The sequence below is a fragment of the Haliotis asinina genome, chromosome 12 (genome assembly GCF_037392515.1).
Source record: "Haliotis asinina isolate JCU_RB_2024 chromosome 12, JCU_Hal_asi_v2, whole genome shotgun sequence".
Taxonomy (NCBI): domain Eukaryota; kingdom Metazoa; phylum Mollusca; class Gastropoda; order Lepetellida; family Haliotidae; genus Haliotis; species Haliotis asinina.
Window position 1 is genome coordinate 53765834 of NC_090291.1, and position 19882 is coordinate 53785715.

At 41.9% G+C, this 19882-nt stretch overlaps 2 protein-coding genes across 3 annotated transcripts in view; both read left to right on the forward strand.

Annotated features, from left to right (window-relative positions):
* LOC137258483 (enhancer of mRNA-decapping protein 4-like) overlaps positions 1 to 10843 on the forward strand; it is a 39994-nt gene extending 29151 nt beyond the window's left edge. Inside the window, exons 24-30 of one of the 2 annotated variants that reach the window (XM_067796168.1) lie at positions 942 to 1097; positions 2466 to 2581; positions 2743 to 2908; positions 5384 to 5570; positions 5994 to 6219; positions 7475 to 7638; positions 8490 to 10843. In XM_067796168.1, the coding sequence (XP_067652269.1) occupies positions 942 to 1097; positions 2466 to 2581; positions 2743 to 2908; positions 5384 to 5570; positions 5994 to 6219; positions 7475 to 7638; positions 8490 to 8670 (1196 nt within the window). In that variant the 3' untranslated portion in view covers positions 8671 to 10843. The remainder of the gene's footprint in view (positions 1 to 941; positions 1098 to 2465; positions 2582 to 2742; positions 2909 to 5383; positions 5571 to 5993; positions 6220 to 7474; positions 7639 to 8489) is intronic. The other variant, XM_067796169.1, reaches the window with a different exon arrangement.
* The window catches only part of LOC137258492 (RNA-binding protein 39-like), a 378418-nt gene that overhangs the window by 5629 nt on the left and 352907 nt on the right, over positions 1 to 19882 (forward strand). The window lies entirely within an intron of this gene.

The window sequence follows — 19882 nt, forward strand, 5'->3', positions numbered from 1 at the left end:
CACATTATTGGGATATACCCATATTGAGCTTTCATCAGTAAAAATCACATTTTCCCAGTCAAAGTTTTCATGTGCCAAACACCACTCAACACGCCTGTCTTTATGTTCTTGTTTCATGAGAGGAGAAGGAATTCCAGTCTTTTCCTCCCATCCAAAATCAATCAAATTTCTTCTAACTGTAGATTTTGATACAACTGTTGATCCCCTTTCTATCATTTCATACCTGATGTTGGAGATGCTTGCCCTTTGCTTTTTAGACGCTAAAATTCCCAGCCGGACGCGATCTGAGAAGTCCAATTTTGTGGGTCTCCCTACTCCTTTCTAGTGACCAAAATCCTTTCCCTCTTTAAAATTCTTCCTAATCCTATACACAGAAGAAAGAGGAGTTCCTGTTCTCTCTGCCAATGTATTTACATCATCAATTCCTTGATTACACAACTCAAAAATCAACCTTCTTTTATCTTCAGCAGACATTGTTGACAGTGCTGAGGAAAATGACGTCTGCTACAAATTCAGGGGAGGTAACTCTAATTGTACTATACTCAGTAGGCCAAGATGAGTTACCTCCCTTATACCATTACTTAGTTTTAAGTATCAGTGAATCAGTTGAGGTGTTAGGATAGCTCAAAGTAAGAAGAAAAATTCTCAATAATTATGAACCAGACTATATATAATGTAACTTGGTAATACCATCAAAAGTTAAAGGTATTAGAGATATTCATGGTGTTGCAGTGAATATTTTCTGCAACCTACCAAAGTGAAGGCTATCAGAGATATCCGTGGTAAGGAAGTGCCGTATTGTGAATATTGTGAACGCCATGGTATTAATATCAAGTTTATACCATGCAAATATTGTTGGAGAAAATGGAATTCAGTGACTGACTTTCGAGATGATTTAATTGTCATCATTGCTTGAATGTATCTATCTTTAACAAGTGCACCTCAGACATTACAAGATGTGATGACCCGCACAGAAGGCCGACATCGCCAGGAACAGGAGAGGCTGCAGACCACAGTAACGCAATCCGTCAGTCAAACCATCACCAACAACCTGGAGAGAGCTGTCCGTGCCGAGATTAAGAACACTGTGGTCCCCAGTGAGTATACAGCAGCATGTATGCAGACCATGAGAATCCGACATTGTCAAGTACTATGACCTGTCTCAAGCAAACCATTGCATCGTGTAATCCAATAACAAACTGTTTTGTGCCCCCGCCATAATATGCCCAAGCCATTGCACCCACAGGCTCTGGTGTCATTGCGAAGATATTTTTTTTTAATATGAATTTTTGAAATGACCCCCGATTGAAAACGCTTCACGGTACAATATATCTAGACAAGGCAGGACACTTCAGTGTACCGCACCCACCTGCCTTGTCGATTGCTACGCTACCATCTCAGGTATTCGATTAAAGCTTCATCTAAAAATAATCCTGGGTGACTGGTGTTTCGATCACCACTCCTGACACCTGCCAGTTCTTTATTGTTATTTCTACAAATCGATTAAAAACCGATTTTGACCCTGAATTAAACGATCTTGGCACAAATTGCGGACAATAACAATCGTTGACCAATGAGAGGGTTTGGTTTGACAACACCTCCTTTATGCAGCCTTATGTCCTTGCTATCGTCCGCTATCAATGTGTTTCATTTAGAGATGTGCATCTTATACGTTGTTCATCCAATTTCTTAATTTTGTCATTGTCTCAAAACCACTGCACAAAACTCACTTAGGTTACATGTGTAGTTTATAGAGACTCTAAAGAATTGTGCATCTCATATTTTGTTTTTGTACTTTATAGTTTTTGTATGTTTAGAGACATACTTAGATAAATATTGTGGAATTTCTCTCTGGTGATAGTGAAATAGGGGATAAAGTTTATCCACTTCTCCACAAAAACTGCTCAACAGAATAAATTAAGCTTATTCATGCGTATCATTGGGACTCAAGAGGTGTGCATCTCATAGTTGCACAGATGTATATTAAACTTGTTTAGTAGAAATTAAATAACCAGAGCACACTGAATGTGGGGAATGCTTCCTACAGCAGCTTGAGGATCCGTGTTCGCAGACACAATTTTGTCTTGTTTTATACCAGCATTTTTACTGTAAAATATGTTCCTTTCAGAGACTTGTTTGTATTTCAGTAACAGTGGCTTATGAAAAAGATGCTAGAAAATTCCGATTTGTGTCAATGTTATGTGTTACTCCTGCTCATCAGTCACTATTTTGTATGGGCCAGTTTTGAATGCATGCAAGTCTTTGTGAATAAATTAGTACTAGCAGCCTTTTGCCCAGACATCCTTTCCACTTTAATGCTGGTAACTGTCAGTTTAACTTTTCATGATGATATTTTGTAACATGTATAATAGCAACACTTGCTAATTAACTTTAAAATGGTAGTTACATTAGTTTGTTAAAGCTAGTGAAGAAATGGGTTGTAAATTTTATCTTGATTTGTTTAGCAGTGACGAAAATCCTGGATCCAGTTAAAGATCAACTCCATCAAGACCTTGCTCACAAACTCACTGCCACTGATGCACTACTGAAAGACAACATTGCTAAGATGGTCAGGTCTCGGGTAAGTTATTGTCACTGAATCAACTAATAGCCAAGTCCATCGTAGCCAGTAACAGACCATTGTTCAAAATATGGATCACTGAATTGGCCAGTCCATTGTTTACAGAGTGCCTTCGTACATATGCAGTATTGTTTGATAACATAAGGTATGTGTGGCTTCAGCAAACCGTGGAGGCCATAGCCAATGCTACTGGTAGTGCTGTCCAGGCGCCCATACAAGCTGCTTATAGAGAGGCTTTCCAGAACATGGTGGTGCCATCATTTGAGCGAGCCTCTCAGAGTATGTTCCTGCAGGTTAACGATGCCTTCCAGAGAGGCACCACTGAATGTGAGTATATGTTAGCTGTGAGTATATGTTAGCTGTGTATGTGTGGATTTGGGTCTTATTTTCAAGGTCACCGCGATGCTTTAACCACTTTTCAAACTCTTGTTAATGCAACATCTCATGAATTGTTGTACCCAATGTCTTCAGTTGTGGTGACAGCCTATATTGGGGGACTATACAGACACTGGTCAATTAGGGTGACCTTGACCTTATTTTCAAGGTCATCACGACCCTGCATACTCTTCAAATTTATGTTAGCGTGATGTCTCATGAACTGTTGTACCCAGTGTCTTCAAATTTGGTAACAGCCTACACTTGGGAATGCACCAGTTGATTTGGGTGATCTTGACCTTATTTTCAAGGTACCCCTGACTCTTTGAGTACTTTTCAAACTTATGTTTATGTAAAACATTGCAACCAATATGTCCTTAATTTTGTCAACAGCCTACATTGGGTGACTGATTGGTTGAGATCCATGCTTGTGATGTCAATCACTGTATTGTCTGGTCCAGACAAATGTCAAAGAGCTGAATTATTGCATAGCATGGTGTAAGATTATAAACTAACTTTTGACCTTGCGATCTGCTGAGAGGACAATATTTGCACCAAAGTCTGCAGCAGATATCAGGTGTAAAACCTAAAGGGGGAATATAAATTTCCCAGTTAATGCTGATACAGTAAGAACTTGTGTGATGAAGCAGTCAAGTTTACTTTGATCTCACTGATTTAGGAACCGCAAAGAGGGAGAAACTTAAATGCTTAACTTTCATTTATTGAATTAAGTGTTCAGTGTTATTATTCAGTTATATGAAATTATGAAATAGGAAAGCGCCTCCAACTTACTGTAAGAGTAAGCAGTGAAGAATAAATATTCAAAGTAAGCATGGTCCAGGTGTCATTTTGATTATTAGCTGTTAAGACCACCTCTAAAGGTTTTCTCATTAGCATAAGAACCCATTATCTTGCTGTGTATACATGTTAAGTGCTACTCTCCATACTCACTGCCGCACTGTACGTACACACTTTATGTGACCTGGCTTCTGACTCTTGAGTATTAATTAATACATTAAGCAGCTATAAACTTAACTTCCCTGCTGTTATGGGCCAAAGTCATAGCTCTATGGCTGAGTCAAGTCCCAGTTTTAGCATAGGCTTATGATTGTAATAGCATGGCAATTGCTTTGTGAAGTAGTTCCCAGACTCTAAAAGAGGTAACTTTGCTTTTGGTTCAGTGTGAATAGCTGCAAGATATACAGCATGATCGTTACTCATTCACTCTTCCCCGATATCCTCTCCTCAGATGCGAGTCAGCTGCAAGATATACAGCATGATCGTTACTCATTCACTCTCCCCGATATCCTCCCCACAGATGTGAGTCAGCTGCAAGATATAGAGCATGATCGTTACTCATTCACTCTCCCCCAATATCATCTCCTCAGATGCGAGTCAGCTGCAAGATATACAGCATGATCGTTACTCATTCACTCTCCCCGATATCCTCCCCACAGATGTGAGTCAGCTGCAAGATATAGAGCATGATCGTTACTCATTCACTCTCCCCAATATCCTCCCCACAGATGTCAGTCAGCTGCAAGATATACAGCATGATCGTTACTCATTCACTCTTCCCGATATCCTCCTCTCAGATGTGAGTCAGCTGCAAGACATAGAGCATGATTGTTACTCATTCACTCTCCCCGATATCCTCCCCACAGATGTGAGTCAGCTGCAAGACATAGAGCATGATTGTTACTCATTCACTCTCCCCGATATCCTCCCCACAGATGTGAGTCAGCTGCAAGACATAGAGCATGATTGTTACTCATTCACTCTTCCCGATATCCTCCCCACAGATGTCAGTCAGCTGCAAGACATAGAGCATGATCGTTACTCATTCACTCTTCCCTGATATCCTCCCCACAGATGTGAGTCAGCTGCAAGACATAGAGCATGATTGTTACTCATTCACTCTCCCCAATATCCTCCCCACAGATGTGAGTCAGCTGCAAGATATACAGCATGATCGTTACTCATTCACTCTTCCCTGATTTCCTCCTCTCAGATGTGAGTCAGCTGCAAGATATACAGCATGATCGTTACTCATTCACTCTTCCCGATATCCTCCTCTCAGATGTGAGTCAGCTGCAAGACATAGAGCATGATTGTTACTCATTCACTCTCCCCGATATCCTCCCCACAGATGTGAGTCAGCTGCAAGACATAGAGCATGATTGTTACTCATTCACTCTCCCCGATATCCTCCCCACAGATGTCAGTCAGCTGCAAGATATAGAGCATGATCGTTACTCATTCACTCTTCCCTGATATCCTCCTCTCAGATGTGAGTCAGCTGCAAGATATAGAGCATGATCGTTACTCATTCACTCTCCCCCGATATCCTCCCCACAGATGCGAGTCAACTGCAAGATATAGAGCATGATCATTACTCATTCACTCTCCCCAATATCCTCCTCTCAGATGCGAGTCAGCTGGAGGGCCACCTAGAACGTATCCGGCAGCGACAGCAGGATTCACGTGACCCCATTGTGAAGCAGCTGCAGTCATTGGTGGACAACTTCCAAGTGACCTCCGGCGAGATGAAGACAGAGATCCTGAACACATTACAGTCGGAACTCAACACCAGTCTGCAGAATGCTCTGGCAAAGTAAATTAACTGTTCAGTTTTTTACTGGGGTTTAGGGGTCACATCTTATTTAAAGCATTCCATGCATCATGTACGAGTTCACTTAATGGTGGTTAGTTGTCAGACAAGTCTATAGGTAAATCTCAATTGGTGCTTCAGTAACTGATGAACATGTGGTCATCATGATAATAATGATAATCCATTTGTCATGTGCCTTTCTCCATACACAGCGTGTACTCAAAGCGCCCAAACAATCTGTGTGTTACCATAACCCCTGATAACCCAAGCTGCTTCGTGCTAGAAGACTATGGTCACATGACTTCATCCCACTGGGTACTCATTTTCTGCTAGGTGGTCATGCGAGTAATGTCTGCCTGTGCAGTGTCTGGAGGATGCAATGCTCCTCTACCCATGTCAATGTACATAACTGTGTTGTGTGTGCAGCCTTCAGGAGAAGACTCTCAACCATGTGCGTGAGGCGGTGAAGGAGGAGGTCAGTGTGGCGGTCCGGGAGCATGGCGCCAGTCTCTCCGACCAGCTGATGAACTACGTACGCTCAGGAGCTGCCACGCCGGTACAGATATCTCCTGACCTAGGGCACCTGCAGACGCTGAGGACATCAGTGATCAATGCTATCAGGGTTGGCAACATAAACGAAGCTTTCCAAACTGTGAGCATTTATTTTACGTCATTAACATTCCTGTAAGAGGTGTCTGTTTAGGTCTGAGTGTGATGATTCTGTATATACTACGCTGGATTCTTGTTCTGGATCTTGCTGTTTGTAGCTTGAATCTGTTACTGCTGCAGCTTAATGCATGGAGTGCGATGATTTTAATCAACAGTGTGTGTATAAGTATTTACACTTGCAAGAATGGCTACCCAGACTCCATGATAACATGTATTAAGTAAACCATGTTGTGTTTTGCCATGTTGTGCTGTCAGAAAGGAAAAGGGAGAAACTGTCACAGATGGCTGTTTAGTATGTATGAGAGACCAATGCTGATCTGTATTATTGTGTTTGAGCTGAAGCAGATAACAAGAATGAACCTTTAAAACGTGTTAGCATGTACTGAAACCATGTTAAATGGATGTAACTGTTCACAAACTTGCAAGGTAGCTATTTGTAAGAAACACAGTCAAATACAATGTCCACAGTTATGTCAAATGTAGGTTCTGTAAAGTAGTACAGCACAGTAGGGTAATTTAGATCCAGACAAAGGGAGGTAACTATTGTCAGACTCTTTGAGTTGAGAAGAGGGAAGCAGTTGAAGTTCTTGTTTGTAATGTGTTTTCTGATGACCCAATCAAACCACTAGCAAGTTTGTTATTCAAAGGTTGTATTTGGAAGGAAGAAGTTCAGTCTTTAAGTGGTTTGTATAATTCCATAAAATAGGTGTTTTTCATCCATATATACATGTCATCAGCTGTGTATTTATCCAATGCTTTAACATGATTACTGTTCAGCCAACAGCAACTTCTTCAGTGTGTCTAAGTAAAACACATCAAGACATAAGGTAATCCGTTCTACAAACTGGGAATAGCATGTAACAATATGAAGTATCACATGTTCTTTTAACTATTTAGTTATTGTACTTTAGAATGAATAACATCAGATCAGCAGCCAGGTTGTCTCTCTACCATCAGATCTTATGACTTCTCCATCTCTGCCAGTCTTTAGTCCAATCTCAAAACTCATTTCTGCAAGAAATATCCGAATGTCAATATCTGTACATAGAACCCCTGTACATTTTATACAATCAGAGCATGTTCCTAAGTGAAAGGGAAGAGGCACCATAGAAGTACTGTTGTTATCATTAATATGCAGTGCTGATAGACCTGACTGTCATGGAGACATATTATTAACTCTCTGATTGAACTAGATCTGTTGCTGTTTCTTACTGTGCTGATTGTTCGTTTGTTGGCAGGCACTGTCGGCATCTAACCTGGATCTGGTGATGTTCACATGTGAGAATGTGAACCCGTCCCTTGTGTTCGGTCAGGAACCCTGTCCCCTTAAGCAGCCAGTGCTTCTATCCCTCGTCAACCAGCTGTCTGCAGACTTCACCTCACACACAGAGCTGAAGATCAAGTGAGATGTTATCTAGAACCACATCAGGATTAGGTTTAGAAAAAGTTCCCACAGCCAATTTACTGGTTGAAGGCGTTGATCAGTGACTTGGCTGAGTCTGTGTCAGTCAGCCCATGTGATAGGATATAGGTGTTAGTCATGTAACCACGTTTTTCTGGTTCAAACTTGGTTATTCGGGGCCTCTGTAATACGGCCACAGTATTACTTAATGTGTTGTTGGTGATATTATGCCAAGACCTCAACCTGAACATGTTATGTTTTAATGCGTTGATTGACTCTCTGGTCCAGTGAAAAAGTGTTTGCCTTGAGAGTGGAAGGTTGTTAAAGCCCTCAGTAGATGGTACGTGTCCTTACCCTTCATGGCCTAGAATCTGTTAACTGTGTCTCACTCAAACATAAATATTCAGGCACACGTCATTACGTAGATGCAATAATCTAAAATGCAGCATAAAGCACAATTTCACCTTGACTTGATGATCCTTCACAGGCACTCCCTCTGACCTTCCACACTCTAAGAATCAATAAGACATTGCCAACCATACTCTTGTGTGATATTGCCTAATGTTGTCTTTACATTCCTTGAAGGTGAAAGACCTCTGCTGGAATTGGTTGTTAGCATTGCTGAGTTGGTTCATACTAGACACCCAGATATGGTGGTCAATGTAAATGACGTCTATCACTCGATTTTCTGATCCAGATTTGATTGTTTTCAAACAGCCATCTCATAACTGGAATTAATGCTGACCACAAGGTTGAACAAAAAAACAAACAAATATTATGTTTCTAAACAATATAAGACCCTATAATATTTTCTTACAAATTGATAACTCATCTCTCTGTGACATTTCCAGATACTTGGAAGAGGCAGTGATTAGTTTGGACCCCAGCCACCCCTTAACTGCGGAACATATGCATGGGGTGTTGAATGGACTCACCCAGAAACTGAAAGTCTTTATGGCACAACATCCCAGCGATAAACTGACCCGATCATTCAAGATGTTGGCAATGGCGTCCCAGTCTCTCATTACATGATGGAGTCATCAGTGTAGTGGATGTGAAATGTGTCTGTGATACTACCAGCCCAAGACCCGCAGAGGAACAACAGTGGCAATCAACAGCAGTATTCTTGTGTTGCTCTAGTTAATTTCAGTTTTACTTATTGAACATTATGATTATTTTTCTTTGATTTGTCTGATGGTGTTAATCAGTATGTGACAAGAACCTGTGAGGTATGGCGTCCAGATAGTGCTACTGGAGATGGTTGTTGTGCTGTCTGTGACTGAGGTGGGTATGGCGTCCAGATAGTGCTACTGGAGATGGTTGTTGTGCTGTCTGTGACTGAGGTGGGTATGGCGTCCAGATAGTGCTACTGGAGATGGTTGTTGTGCTGTCTGTGACTGAGGTGGGTATGGCGTCCAGATAGTGCTACTGGAGATGGTTGTTGTGCTGTCTGTGACTGAGGTGGGTATGGCGTCCAGATAGTGCTACTGGAGATGGTTGTTGTGCTGTCTGTGACTGAGGTGAAACTTGACTCCCTGAACCTAGAACAGACTCATCTGATGCTGAGTTGGTATTTACTCACTCGCATGAACAGGACTCGGATCAAAGGACAGGGTGACGTTTTGACAGAATCCTTGTTTCTTGGAGAAATTGTGCCAAATGCTAAGGATGGTGCAGAAGGCAGAGTTGTTTTCATTATAATGTAAGAGGTGCTGCAAAGTTGTGTAGGAATGTGTTGGAAAGAATTGTTGAGTAGTGCCGGGCTGTAAGCAGTGTTGAGCATTGGTTGCCGTAAGGAGTGTTGAGCAGTGCCGGGCGGTCAGCTGTGTTAAGTGCCTCACTGTAAGCATTGTTCATCAGTGCCTTGCTGTAAGCACTGTTAAGCATTGCCTCACTGTAAGCAGTGTGGAGCATTGCCTTGCTCTTGACACTTTTTGTATGAGCATGTTTGTTGCCCACTTGTATGCTGCATGATCTACAGTAGATCTGACCACTGGATGAATCTGTCTTCACTGCTGACACCTCCGACCATGTCTACAAATGACGGAACAGCTGCCTATGCTGAAACACTCTTATGGCACCATGGAAGATTGACTCGTATTTGGGGAGAAGCAGTAATACTACTGGAGACTGCTTGTATGGGGTTGAATGGAGACCAGCCATGACACCATGGTGATACTTCATTGACACAGTCCTGCCACCATGCTGACAGTGACACTGAGAACGTGCCAACATTTTAGTTAAAACACAACAGTGACACCTACTTACTGCTCCAGACACATGAGGACAGTTGGCTGATACAGTGAAGATTCTTCCTTGACACCATGTTGACACTATCTACAGTACATGGACATTACAGTCAAAACTGAAGTTTCAGGGTATTTTCCATTATATTTTTGGTGATATGCTCAGACTTGTCGATTTATGTAGCAACATCATAAAAGGTGTGTGCAACACAAACATACTTTAAGAATTGGTGGACTGTATGAAAAAACTGAATTGGTTCGAATTGTTGGGTGGTAGAAATGTGGGAGTGATTACCAAAATCATCAACCACACACTTATGCTTACCAGCTGTGCTCTGAAAGGAAGTAGTGAGGACACAGTGCACACTGGACAGTGAATCTGTGATGACTCGATAGGGAGGACATCTAGCCATGATAACAAAACCTAGCTCTTGTATATCCTTACGTCCGTTCTGAATTAGTGATGTAGTAAACGGTAGTCACAGCTTGTTGATGAGTTGCGGAAGTGGATGTGGCAGATCTAGAGATTTTAAGTTACCCGGTATATGTTTTATGTTCATTGTTGAAAAAATATTGCTGAGTTACCTGTAGGAATGTTTAGTTCTGCTTGAAACTGAGTGATGGTGTCCAAAACCACTCAGTTGTTTCAGTCAGAACTTCAGATTTTTGAGAATGTCATAAATTGGAACAGCTAACGGTACTGTTTGAAAACTGAGTTATGTTGTGTACTGGACACTCTGGTAGACATTGTTCTGAGTGAACAAGCAGTTTTGCGGGAAGCAAAGATTCTTTTAATTTGTACATGTTTGCTTTTATTTGGTGTATGTTGTACAGCAGCAGATGATGTCTGTTTTAAACCCCTGCCAGGCCAACTCAGTATCCACATGTATATTGTGTATGTATTTTTTAGAAAACAAAATACCATTGATACATTTGTTAATAAAATCGCCAAGCATGAACTGACTTATTTATTCATGACATGAGTCAGTGATTTAAGTTTAACTCTGTTTTTGGCAATAGTCCACAATATTGCCATGGAAATGGGCATCACACATTGGACCCATGTGAGGAATCTAACTTGGGACATTGGTGTGATGAGCAAACACTGAAACCACTAGGATACCCCACCATCCCTGTACATAACAGGAAATAGAGACCCATGAAGGTCTGGGGTAGAATAGGCCCATGCTTGCTATAAATGGCGACTATGCTAGGCGTAAGAGACCGCTAAGATCGGATGGCCAGACTCGCTGACTTGGCTATGTCATCGATTCCCATTTGCACATCGGTGCTCATGCTGTTGTTCACGAGATTTTTCTGGTCCAGACCCAATTCTCTCCAGAGCGCCACCATATATCTGGAATATTGCTGAGTGCGGTGTAAAACTAAACTCACTCATTCCATGGCTGCCGTATGCATCTTCCCTGCGTTGATGGCTCTCATGTGCCAATATTGTGATAACATCTGGTGACAGGCGTTTCTGATCTCAGCATATCCATAACAGAACCGTCACCCTGCTGCAAAGGTTGAATCAGAGTCAAAACTCAAACCACGTCCAAGAAAGGGAGAGTAAATACTAAATCACACGTTTAGGTACGTCAGTGCAACATTTCACTATATTTGAAAATCTGGCCGGTTGATAGTGTCTGAATCGATTTGCCTCTGCGTTCCTGCGTAAAGTTCCAGGGGGACCCTTGATGTTTCAGCCCAAGATCATTCATACATAGTTTTATTTTAGGTATTTAATTTCTGTTAAGATCTGGAGAAAACGGATGTATCTGAAAATTTCGATGTTCGTATCTACACGTTTTTCATTTTGCTGAAGCACAGATGGAAGACTTCGTGTCAAAGGATACATTTTCAATATGGCTGCTATTGCGGCCATGTTTACCGCTGATATAGATCACTGTTTAACACTAAGCTGGGATTATTTGTATATCGTTTCAACTCAGCTTGTAGATTCAGAGGAGGATCTACAGTTGCTGGTGAAGAACACACCACGATCTAACTAATCTGTTTTTATTTAGGTGAGTTTAAGAGCCGATACCAAACTAACTTTAGTTCACCTCCGGAAGAGTGGCGTGGTCTTCATATTGAACTTGATAAAACGATACTAGTTATTAAGTTAATGTCTGAGACCGATCTTGAAATGGAGTAAATAGCGTTTTGACATTTTAAGTACCACGGTGAGAACACCGTTTTAATATGGAGGTGATGGCGCCCACGTCAACCCGCCCACCCTTCTGGGGCTGACTCAGGCGTGGGTGTAATTCAACTTGTGATTGTCGCACTATTCACAGGGGCTTGTAACAGAAACAAAAACTAGCATAGGGTACATATCGTAACCGACGGACCTTAACGCTTTATGAAACGACTCGTCAGTGACAATATCTACTTTCATGTCAGTTTCTGGCGTTACAAGTTCCAGTGGGACTTGTATACAAGGTGTGCTTTTCTAGTCCTTGTCTGTTGCACTCAGTGTGCTCACCGGAGTGCATGATGTATCGTGAACATCAGGAACAAACAACTAAAAAGAGTTACATCAAATTTAGAACGTCGTTAACAAACTGCAAGATAACCAAGCTAGGAACCAATAAGGCTAACTACTAACGTGAAATGTTTCTCGGAAATGGGCGTGTTTCCTTTATTTGTGCTCATGGAAAGGTTTTATTGCCATTTAAGGAAAATAACGACTCAGCTTGTCGTAAGAGGCGACTAACGGGATCGGGTGGTCAGACTCGCTGACTTGGTTGACACATGTCATCGGTTCCCAATTGCGCAGATCGATGCTCATGTTGTTGATCACTGGATTGTCTGGTCCAGACTCGATTATTTACAGACCACCGCCATATAGCTGTAATATTGCTGAGTGCGGCGTAAAACTAAACTCACTCACTCACTGAGGAAAATAATTTTGACTTGGCCGCGTCCCGATCATCCATTTGTCTACTGTAAGAATGAGTGTATGTAAGAACGAGTGTTACTGAATCTACAACTCATTAACACGTGCTAAACTTCAAAAGATGTATTTCTGAGAGAAGAAAAAAAATACCATGACGATGTGTGCCACCCTCGTCACGTTCTTTCTAAGAAAATGCATTTTGAAAAAGTCCTACCGCCCTCGTCACATTTGAAAATAAATGTGCCCTAGAAACATTTAAATTTTATTTATGCAGCCTAAAGATAGTCCACAATGCTTGTAAGAGGCGACTAACGGGTTCGGGTGGTTCTGGCTTGCTGACTTGGTTGACAGTAAGCCTAGGCCTTGGTCCCTAAGGGCGGAGATAGATGTTCATGCTGTTGATCACTGGATTGATCGATTGATTCGATTATTTACATTCCGCCACCATAATGCTGGAATATTGCCGAGTGCGGCGTACATTTACTCACTCACCAATAAAGATACAACGGTAATCACAGACTTCATGAAGACGAGGACCGTGTATTTTTTGTTTGTGACAAATATGACCCAGCCAGAACTCGATGTCTACAGAAGCTACAATCAGTCTACAGAGGCCCACTTACCATTCAGGCAATTTCATGTCAAAAGACAGTAATGTACACCATCTAGCAGCTATCTACCTCCGTGAAATATTTAAAATACGATCTATATGAAACTCAGAAGTTTATGATCACGTGCAATTTACAGAGTGTTTGTCAACTGTGTCATACGCCTCATGTCCCAAATACCACTGAATAAACTTCCGTTCTGTACCACAGTACAGTATTTCCTCTTTGAATGTCACAGGACCTTTTTGGAATGTTCGTTGTTTAACGCTGCGTTCGCGACAACGGTCTGTAAATAATAAATAAGTCTGGACTGGACAATCCAGTAATGTGCAATATGACACGCATTAACTAACTTTATGAGTTTGAAGATGCATTCTAACCCGGATCTTTACTAGTACCCAGAACTTTAGCACGACTTCAGGATACATGTATTTACCTAACGTTGAGGCCTGTCGTATGCCGAATTCCCTCCCCCGTTCATCTTTTAGTGATAACTAACATACATGTATACCTTAAGTCACTACACTGGGCAATACCAAGAGGTGCTGCAGGATTTCCAGAACATCTCTATACATTCCGACTATAATTACATTGCTATAAATATACGTTGTCATTCTCCTTCCAAATCATTTCAAAATACGACATTATTTTTCCACTGAAAGTGATCTGATCCCGTGTAAACCAAGGTTATAGAACAACCGACACTTTTCGCAACTGACGGGATCGGGTGGTCAGGCTCGCTGACATGGTCGACACAAATCGTGTCCTAATGGCCAAAATCGATGCTTACCAGATTGTCAGGTCCAGACTCGATTATTTAAAGACTGCTGGAACATTGCTGCGTTTAATAACAACGTGACAAATAAACAGGAAATCTGAGCTGAAGAATGGAGGTATGACTGGATGTAAGTCAACATCAGCTGACAGAGACCCTGTTCCTTCGCATCTGTGACGAGACAGGACTCAGGTCATATCAGAGGCCCGGCTCATGACAAAACATACATGATCCAGTGAGGTTTCATTGCTTGATACCGTTGCAGCAGCTTTGCAGGTATTTGTTGCGATCGCCCCAAAGCTAAAAGACCGACACCATTGGAGGTAGTACGGTAGAGTGTGTGACTGCAGACCAGCCATCCCTATGCGAGACAGACACGTCCTGAAGTGAGCCCGAGATATTGCCGAATCCCGATATAGCCAGCTCGTCTCGGAAGACTCGTTTAATCTCATCGTGGACATTCGACAGACGGGTTTATCATGGCCTGCGCAAACTTGCTATTTTGGAGACATGACATTTAACCATCGCCTGCTGACAGCGTTTAGTGGACAGACTTGCTGCATATTGGATATTTGTACTTGAGCGGCGAGCGACACAGACTCCTACTGTGACAGCCACCCCCTGCTGATGGTTATCTGGGTGACGCTGTCCCTCGGACCCCACGTAGTCCTCTGCGGCGGGGAAAAGGAAACAACGTGAGTGTGGACACCGCCGTGACAGCAATAAATCAAATGAAATATTAATATTTGTAATTTGGGAAATGAAGTTCAAAATACTCGTTTTCCAATATAATACGATAAGATGAAATGTCACGGTTTTTAATATCTAACATCCGTAGGTGTGGATATCGTTAATCCCGACAGACAACGTCCACCTATAGTTCCATGGCAGGAGATTCGGGGTAGAACCGTACCCGTTGGAGTTTTTGTGGGTACTAACAGCCAACGCCCATGTTTACTTCGATGGGGGGAGATTCGGGGTAGGTTAGTGCCCATGGGGGTGCTTGGTCCCAGAAGATACCGTACCTTCGATGGGAGGAGATTCGTGAGTGAGAGAGTGAGTATGGTTTTACTCCGCCTTCAGCAATATTCCAGCAATATGGCAGGGCACACCAGGAATGGGCTTCACACATTGTACCCGTGTGAGGAATCGAACCCGAGTTTTCCGTGTAATTAGTGAACACGTTAACCACTGGGCCAATCCACAGCCAACGCCTGCTTTTTCGGTCGGAGGACATGCTCACCATGGGTTAGTGTCATGGGTATTGAAGGGAACTCATTACATAGTCATAGTCAAACACGGTATGCCACTCACGCAGTCCTCTTGCTGAGGTCTTCATTGCGACGAAGACTGGTTAAGAACGATTGGAAGTTGAAAATATTATAGACTAACCTACTACTTTCCACTGTCTTAAACCTGCCAAGGGGCACAAGTGTTAATCAGCATCGGGCATAATCCAAGGCCAGAAACTCTTAAGCTGACAGATCCAAGGTGCAATGTCTTTTTAATATGAAAAAAGTCATCAAGGTTTAAAAAATATGTTTCACGTTATAAACGATTCGAACCTTTGTTCATTTCCCCATGTTAGTATTGGTACAACACAGTTTAGCAGCTCTCTTAAAGGTCTGAATTTGGATTTCACCAGAAATAGCCTCTTGTGCCCGTAGTCACGCGAGGTGCCGTCTTAACCCACAAAGTGTGATGACTCTCTTCTGACTTGACATCCTTCAAATGGTCCATGGCCGACCCGACATTAACAGATCATCACAGTCGAGTTGGGGTATACACTCACGTCAATCAAATACCGTACACCGCCGCCATACACAATCTGATCCTGGACCTGCGTAGGGTCACCTGACTGATCACCAAGTGTCTGGAAACCAATAAGCCTGTTGAAATAGTGTGTCTGCTGATGTCAATCTGTGTCCGAGCTTCTGTATAATGCATAAACTAAACTTGGAGAGTGAGTGAGTAGGTGGTGAATGTTTGGTTTATATCGCTGCCAGCTGTATCCAGCAATATCACGGACTGCACACATTGTATTTAGGTGGGTAATCGGAATCATTGGTTGAAACTCAGTTAAGTGAAGAAATTTGTTGTTATCCTGCCTTCCGCTCTGCGACAATGCTAGAACACAAGCACTGTTTGGGTAAGACTAGAATCAGTGTACTAACATAGTGAAAATGGCATTGTTTGGCTAAGACTGGATTCAGTGTACTAACATGGTGAAAAGCGCACTGTTTGGCTGAGACTGGATTCAGTGTACTAACATTGTGAAGAGGGCACTGTTTGGCTAAGACTGGATTCAGTGTACTAACATAGTGAAAAGGGCACTTGTCCTGACTTGTACAAGCAGACACAAGCATAAATACTCTGGAACATGTCACTAGATCTCCAAAACCTCTTGTAATTGTGGGGTGGTGAGATAGCCTATTAAGAACAGTTGTATGGCAAGCGGCTTTCACACTTACTAAGAAATACTGACATATTAAATTGTTAGCAAGATATATCTTGAATGAAAATACTCAAGGTGACAGGTTACATGGTTATATCAGATTAATAGTTTGTTGATTTTTCAAAAGCATTTAATTCTGTGGAAAGACATAAACTATGGGAACTATGTAACACAAATGGACTCAGCCTCAAAGTGACGAACCTGTTAATTAACATGTAAGAGAATGTTAACGGAATAGCTCTACACGCTCTGAAACTTTTTATGTACTTATTGGAGTAAAACAAGGTTGTGTATTCGGTCCTTTATTGTTTTCTTTCTTTACGAATGAACTAGCAGTACACATTGAAAATAATTGTAGCCAGATGCATCTCAATATGTTTCATCCTTTCCTTTTATCAGTAAGTCTTATTTGAATATCAGAAGTTCATTAACGATGCGTTCAATTATTTACACACATCTTTAAAAGACAGCTGATAACTTTAAATGAAATACAATTATCTTTAAAACAATTAAAGACACATTTAAACTCTTAATAAATGAGGAGATATCTTACCGTATTGTTCACTCGTCACGCCGAAGAGCCGGGTTCGATTCCCCAAATGGGTTCAAAGTGTGAAACCTTTTCCTCGTGTACCCCGCCGTGACATTGCAGGAATACTGCTAAAAGCGATATGAAGGTCGCTCACTCACTCACTCTTGTAACTGTTGCGTGTCGAATCCCAATCTGAAACTATACGGTAAACTGGGAATCAGTCCGTAAAAGAACTAGATGTGAAACCATCAAACAACAAAGAAATGTGACGCAATAAACCTTTGTATTCCAGAATTAACTAGGTTAACAAATCGATACAAATTCACGAAGTCGTCCGGAAATTAAGGCAGAAACGCCTTTTCAGGCTTTACTGGGCCTAGAAGTGTTCCACGACCTAGCTACACGACATAGCTCTATTTGTCTCATAAATAAATTTTTTAGTATGGGAATTAATACGAACGTTTTAACTCTGAGATTGCTTCCCAAACGGTTGGTTGGTTTATTGTTCAACGACGCACTCGGCAATATTCCAACTATATGGCGACAGTCTGTGTAGAATCGAGCTTGGGCCGTTCAGTCTAATGAGTAACAACATAAGCATTGATCTACGCAAATGGGATGCGGAGGCACGTGTCAACCAAGTCAGCGATCCTGACCCCCGATCCCGTTAGTCGTCTCTTACGACAAGCAATGGATTGCTGGAGACCAGTTCTGTCTCCGAGTTTCTAAATCTGGCCCAGCGTGAGAACAAACAATATTTCAAAGCGCACCACAAGAATACCCTTCTCTCAATAAACATGCTGTAAAACAAACAAACATGCCTTATATTACATGAAATGACATCTTTCTCGGGTGCAAGAATTGACTTTATATATCAAGAACGCAAAACCTCTGAAACTGGTAATCTCGTGTAAACAGCAGCACGTGCACACACTCACGCCCCCACACGTGATACACATCAGCTGGTAGAGACTATCCCGTCAACCACCCACCTCATACGTAACCGCATTCAATATGTTGTAGTGATTGTAACAAGAATATGTAACACAGAAAACAATGTTGTTTTCATCCATCTGAAAAACAGTAACTGTTGGTTTCATAGAATGTTGCATTAAGTCACGCCCAATACCTGGTACAGGATCCATAGAAATCAACACTGCCACGTGCTGGTCACGGTGTAGGAGGTCGCTGTTCACTGGTATCGTATCATGGTACACTGATCGAACTACTGCTGGGTAAATGAAAACGTATATCCGTTAATGCCTTATAAACTCATGACGTTATGCCGTATAACGTCATATTTACGTCATGATACTCATTGATACGATTCATGTAATATCGCCTGTGATGCCTATATCAAACAGATCACCCTTGAATAACCACTTCTTGTTTGTTTTCGTGTTATTGCTGGCAATCATTCGTTTTACTGCAATTATGTTGTTGTTTGTGGAGTAAATCAACTTTCATGCACTCATTGTTCGCCACCACAAAGATGGATTTAATATTCCGCGTGACCAGCATGCCGTTTGCATACATCAGGATAATTGTGAAATGCGTCTTTTCCACTTTATCAAGCTGAGTTCGTAGTTTCCAAGGCAGGAGTATTTTTTCTCACCCAGACTCATTAAAACATATGTTTCATTAAGTTACAATACCTATCTAAGCTGTGATAAATATGATTACACAGACAGATGCATGGATGTTACGTTCATCTTCACCTTGAATGAGACCAACAAGGTCTAGTCGTACTAGACAATAATAATGGACCAATGGTCAGGCTGGCCCTAGATGTTTGTCATCGATGACGTTGGCCATAAAGTCAGTCATCATCGACTATTTACATACCGGCATGCTGCAGATGTTATGTTGCTTACTTTGGCGTTCTTTCATCTCACTGTCATCCTAGTGTTTCTTTACACGTGACTGAGCGACGTTAGTTTTACGCCGTTTTCAGCAATATTCCAGCAATATCACCGAGTAGGACACTAGAAATAGTCTTCAAACACTGCACCAATGTGGGGATCGAATCGGGTCTTCTAAGTGCCGAGCGAACTGTTTAGCCACTTTACACGTGAAGTGGCGGTTGCCTAGTTGAAAGCACCGTAAGTTGTTGTGCCATTTTTGGTTCGGATATCGGTTTCGTTGATTTTGTTCTGGGTTCATCCGGTGCTCGAGGGATCCATCATCGTATTAAACGTCTGAGACACCCATCACCTCGCAGTTTCCCACTGTATTAAGTTGTCATGATGCCCTATAAGTTAAATACAGTTCAATTTGCGTTAAGCCCAACCACTCCGTACGTGTGTGATGGATGTGGAAATAAATACTAGAAATCAGAAGATTGTGAGATTTTGACCTAACATTAGAAGGTAACTGGTCCTGGCTGACAGGAAGGTGACAGTGCTGACCCGACAATTAGCAGCGTCTGGTGCAGCACTCTTCACACTCCTTAATAACATGCCTCCAATTTCAACCTTGACTGATGAGGAACATCGCCTACAAATTGATTAACGCGATGTGTTGTCAAGTGCAGATCACAGCTTGATTGTTTCCCCTTGCATCAGGCCCATGCCGTCAGATTCTCAGCTCGATCAAGAGGTCAAGCAAACTGATGGAAAAGAAAAACCCGTTACATATACACGCTGGCACCATTTGGCCCTGCAGGGGCGGATACAACCTTTTGAGAGAAAAAAGAACCACTTCATTTTCACGAGAGTTTCAATGGT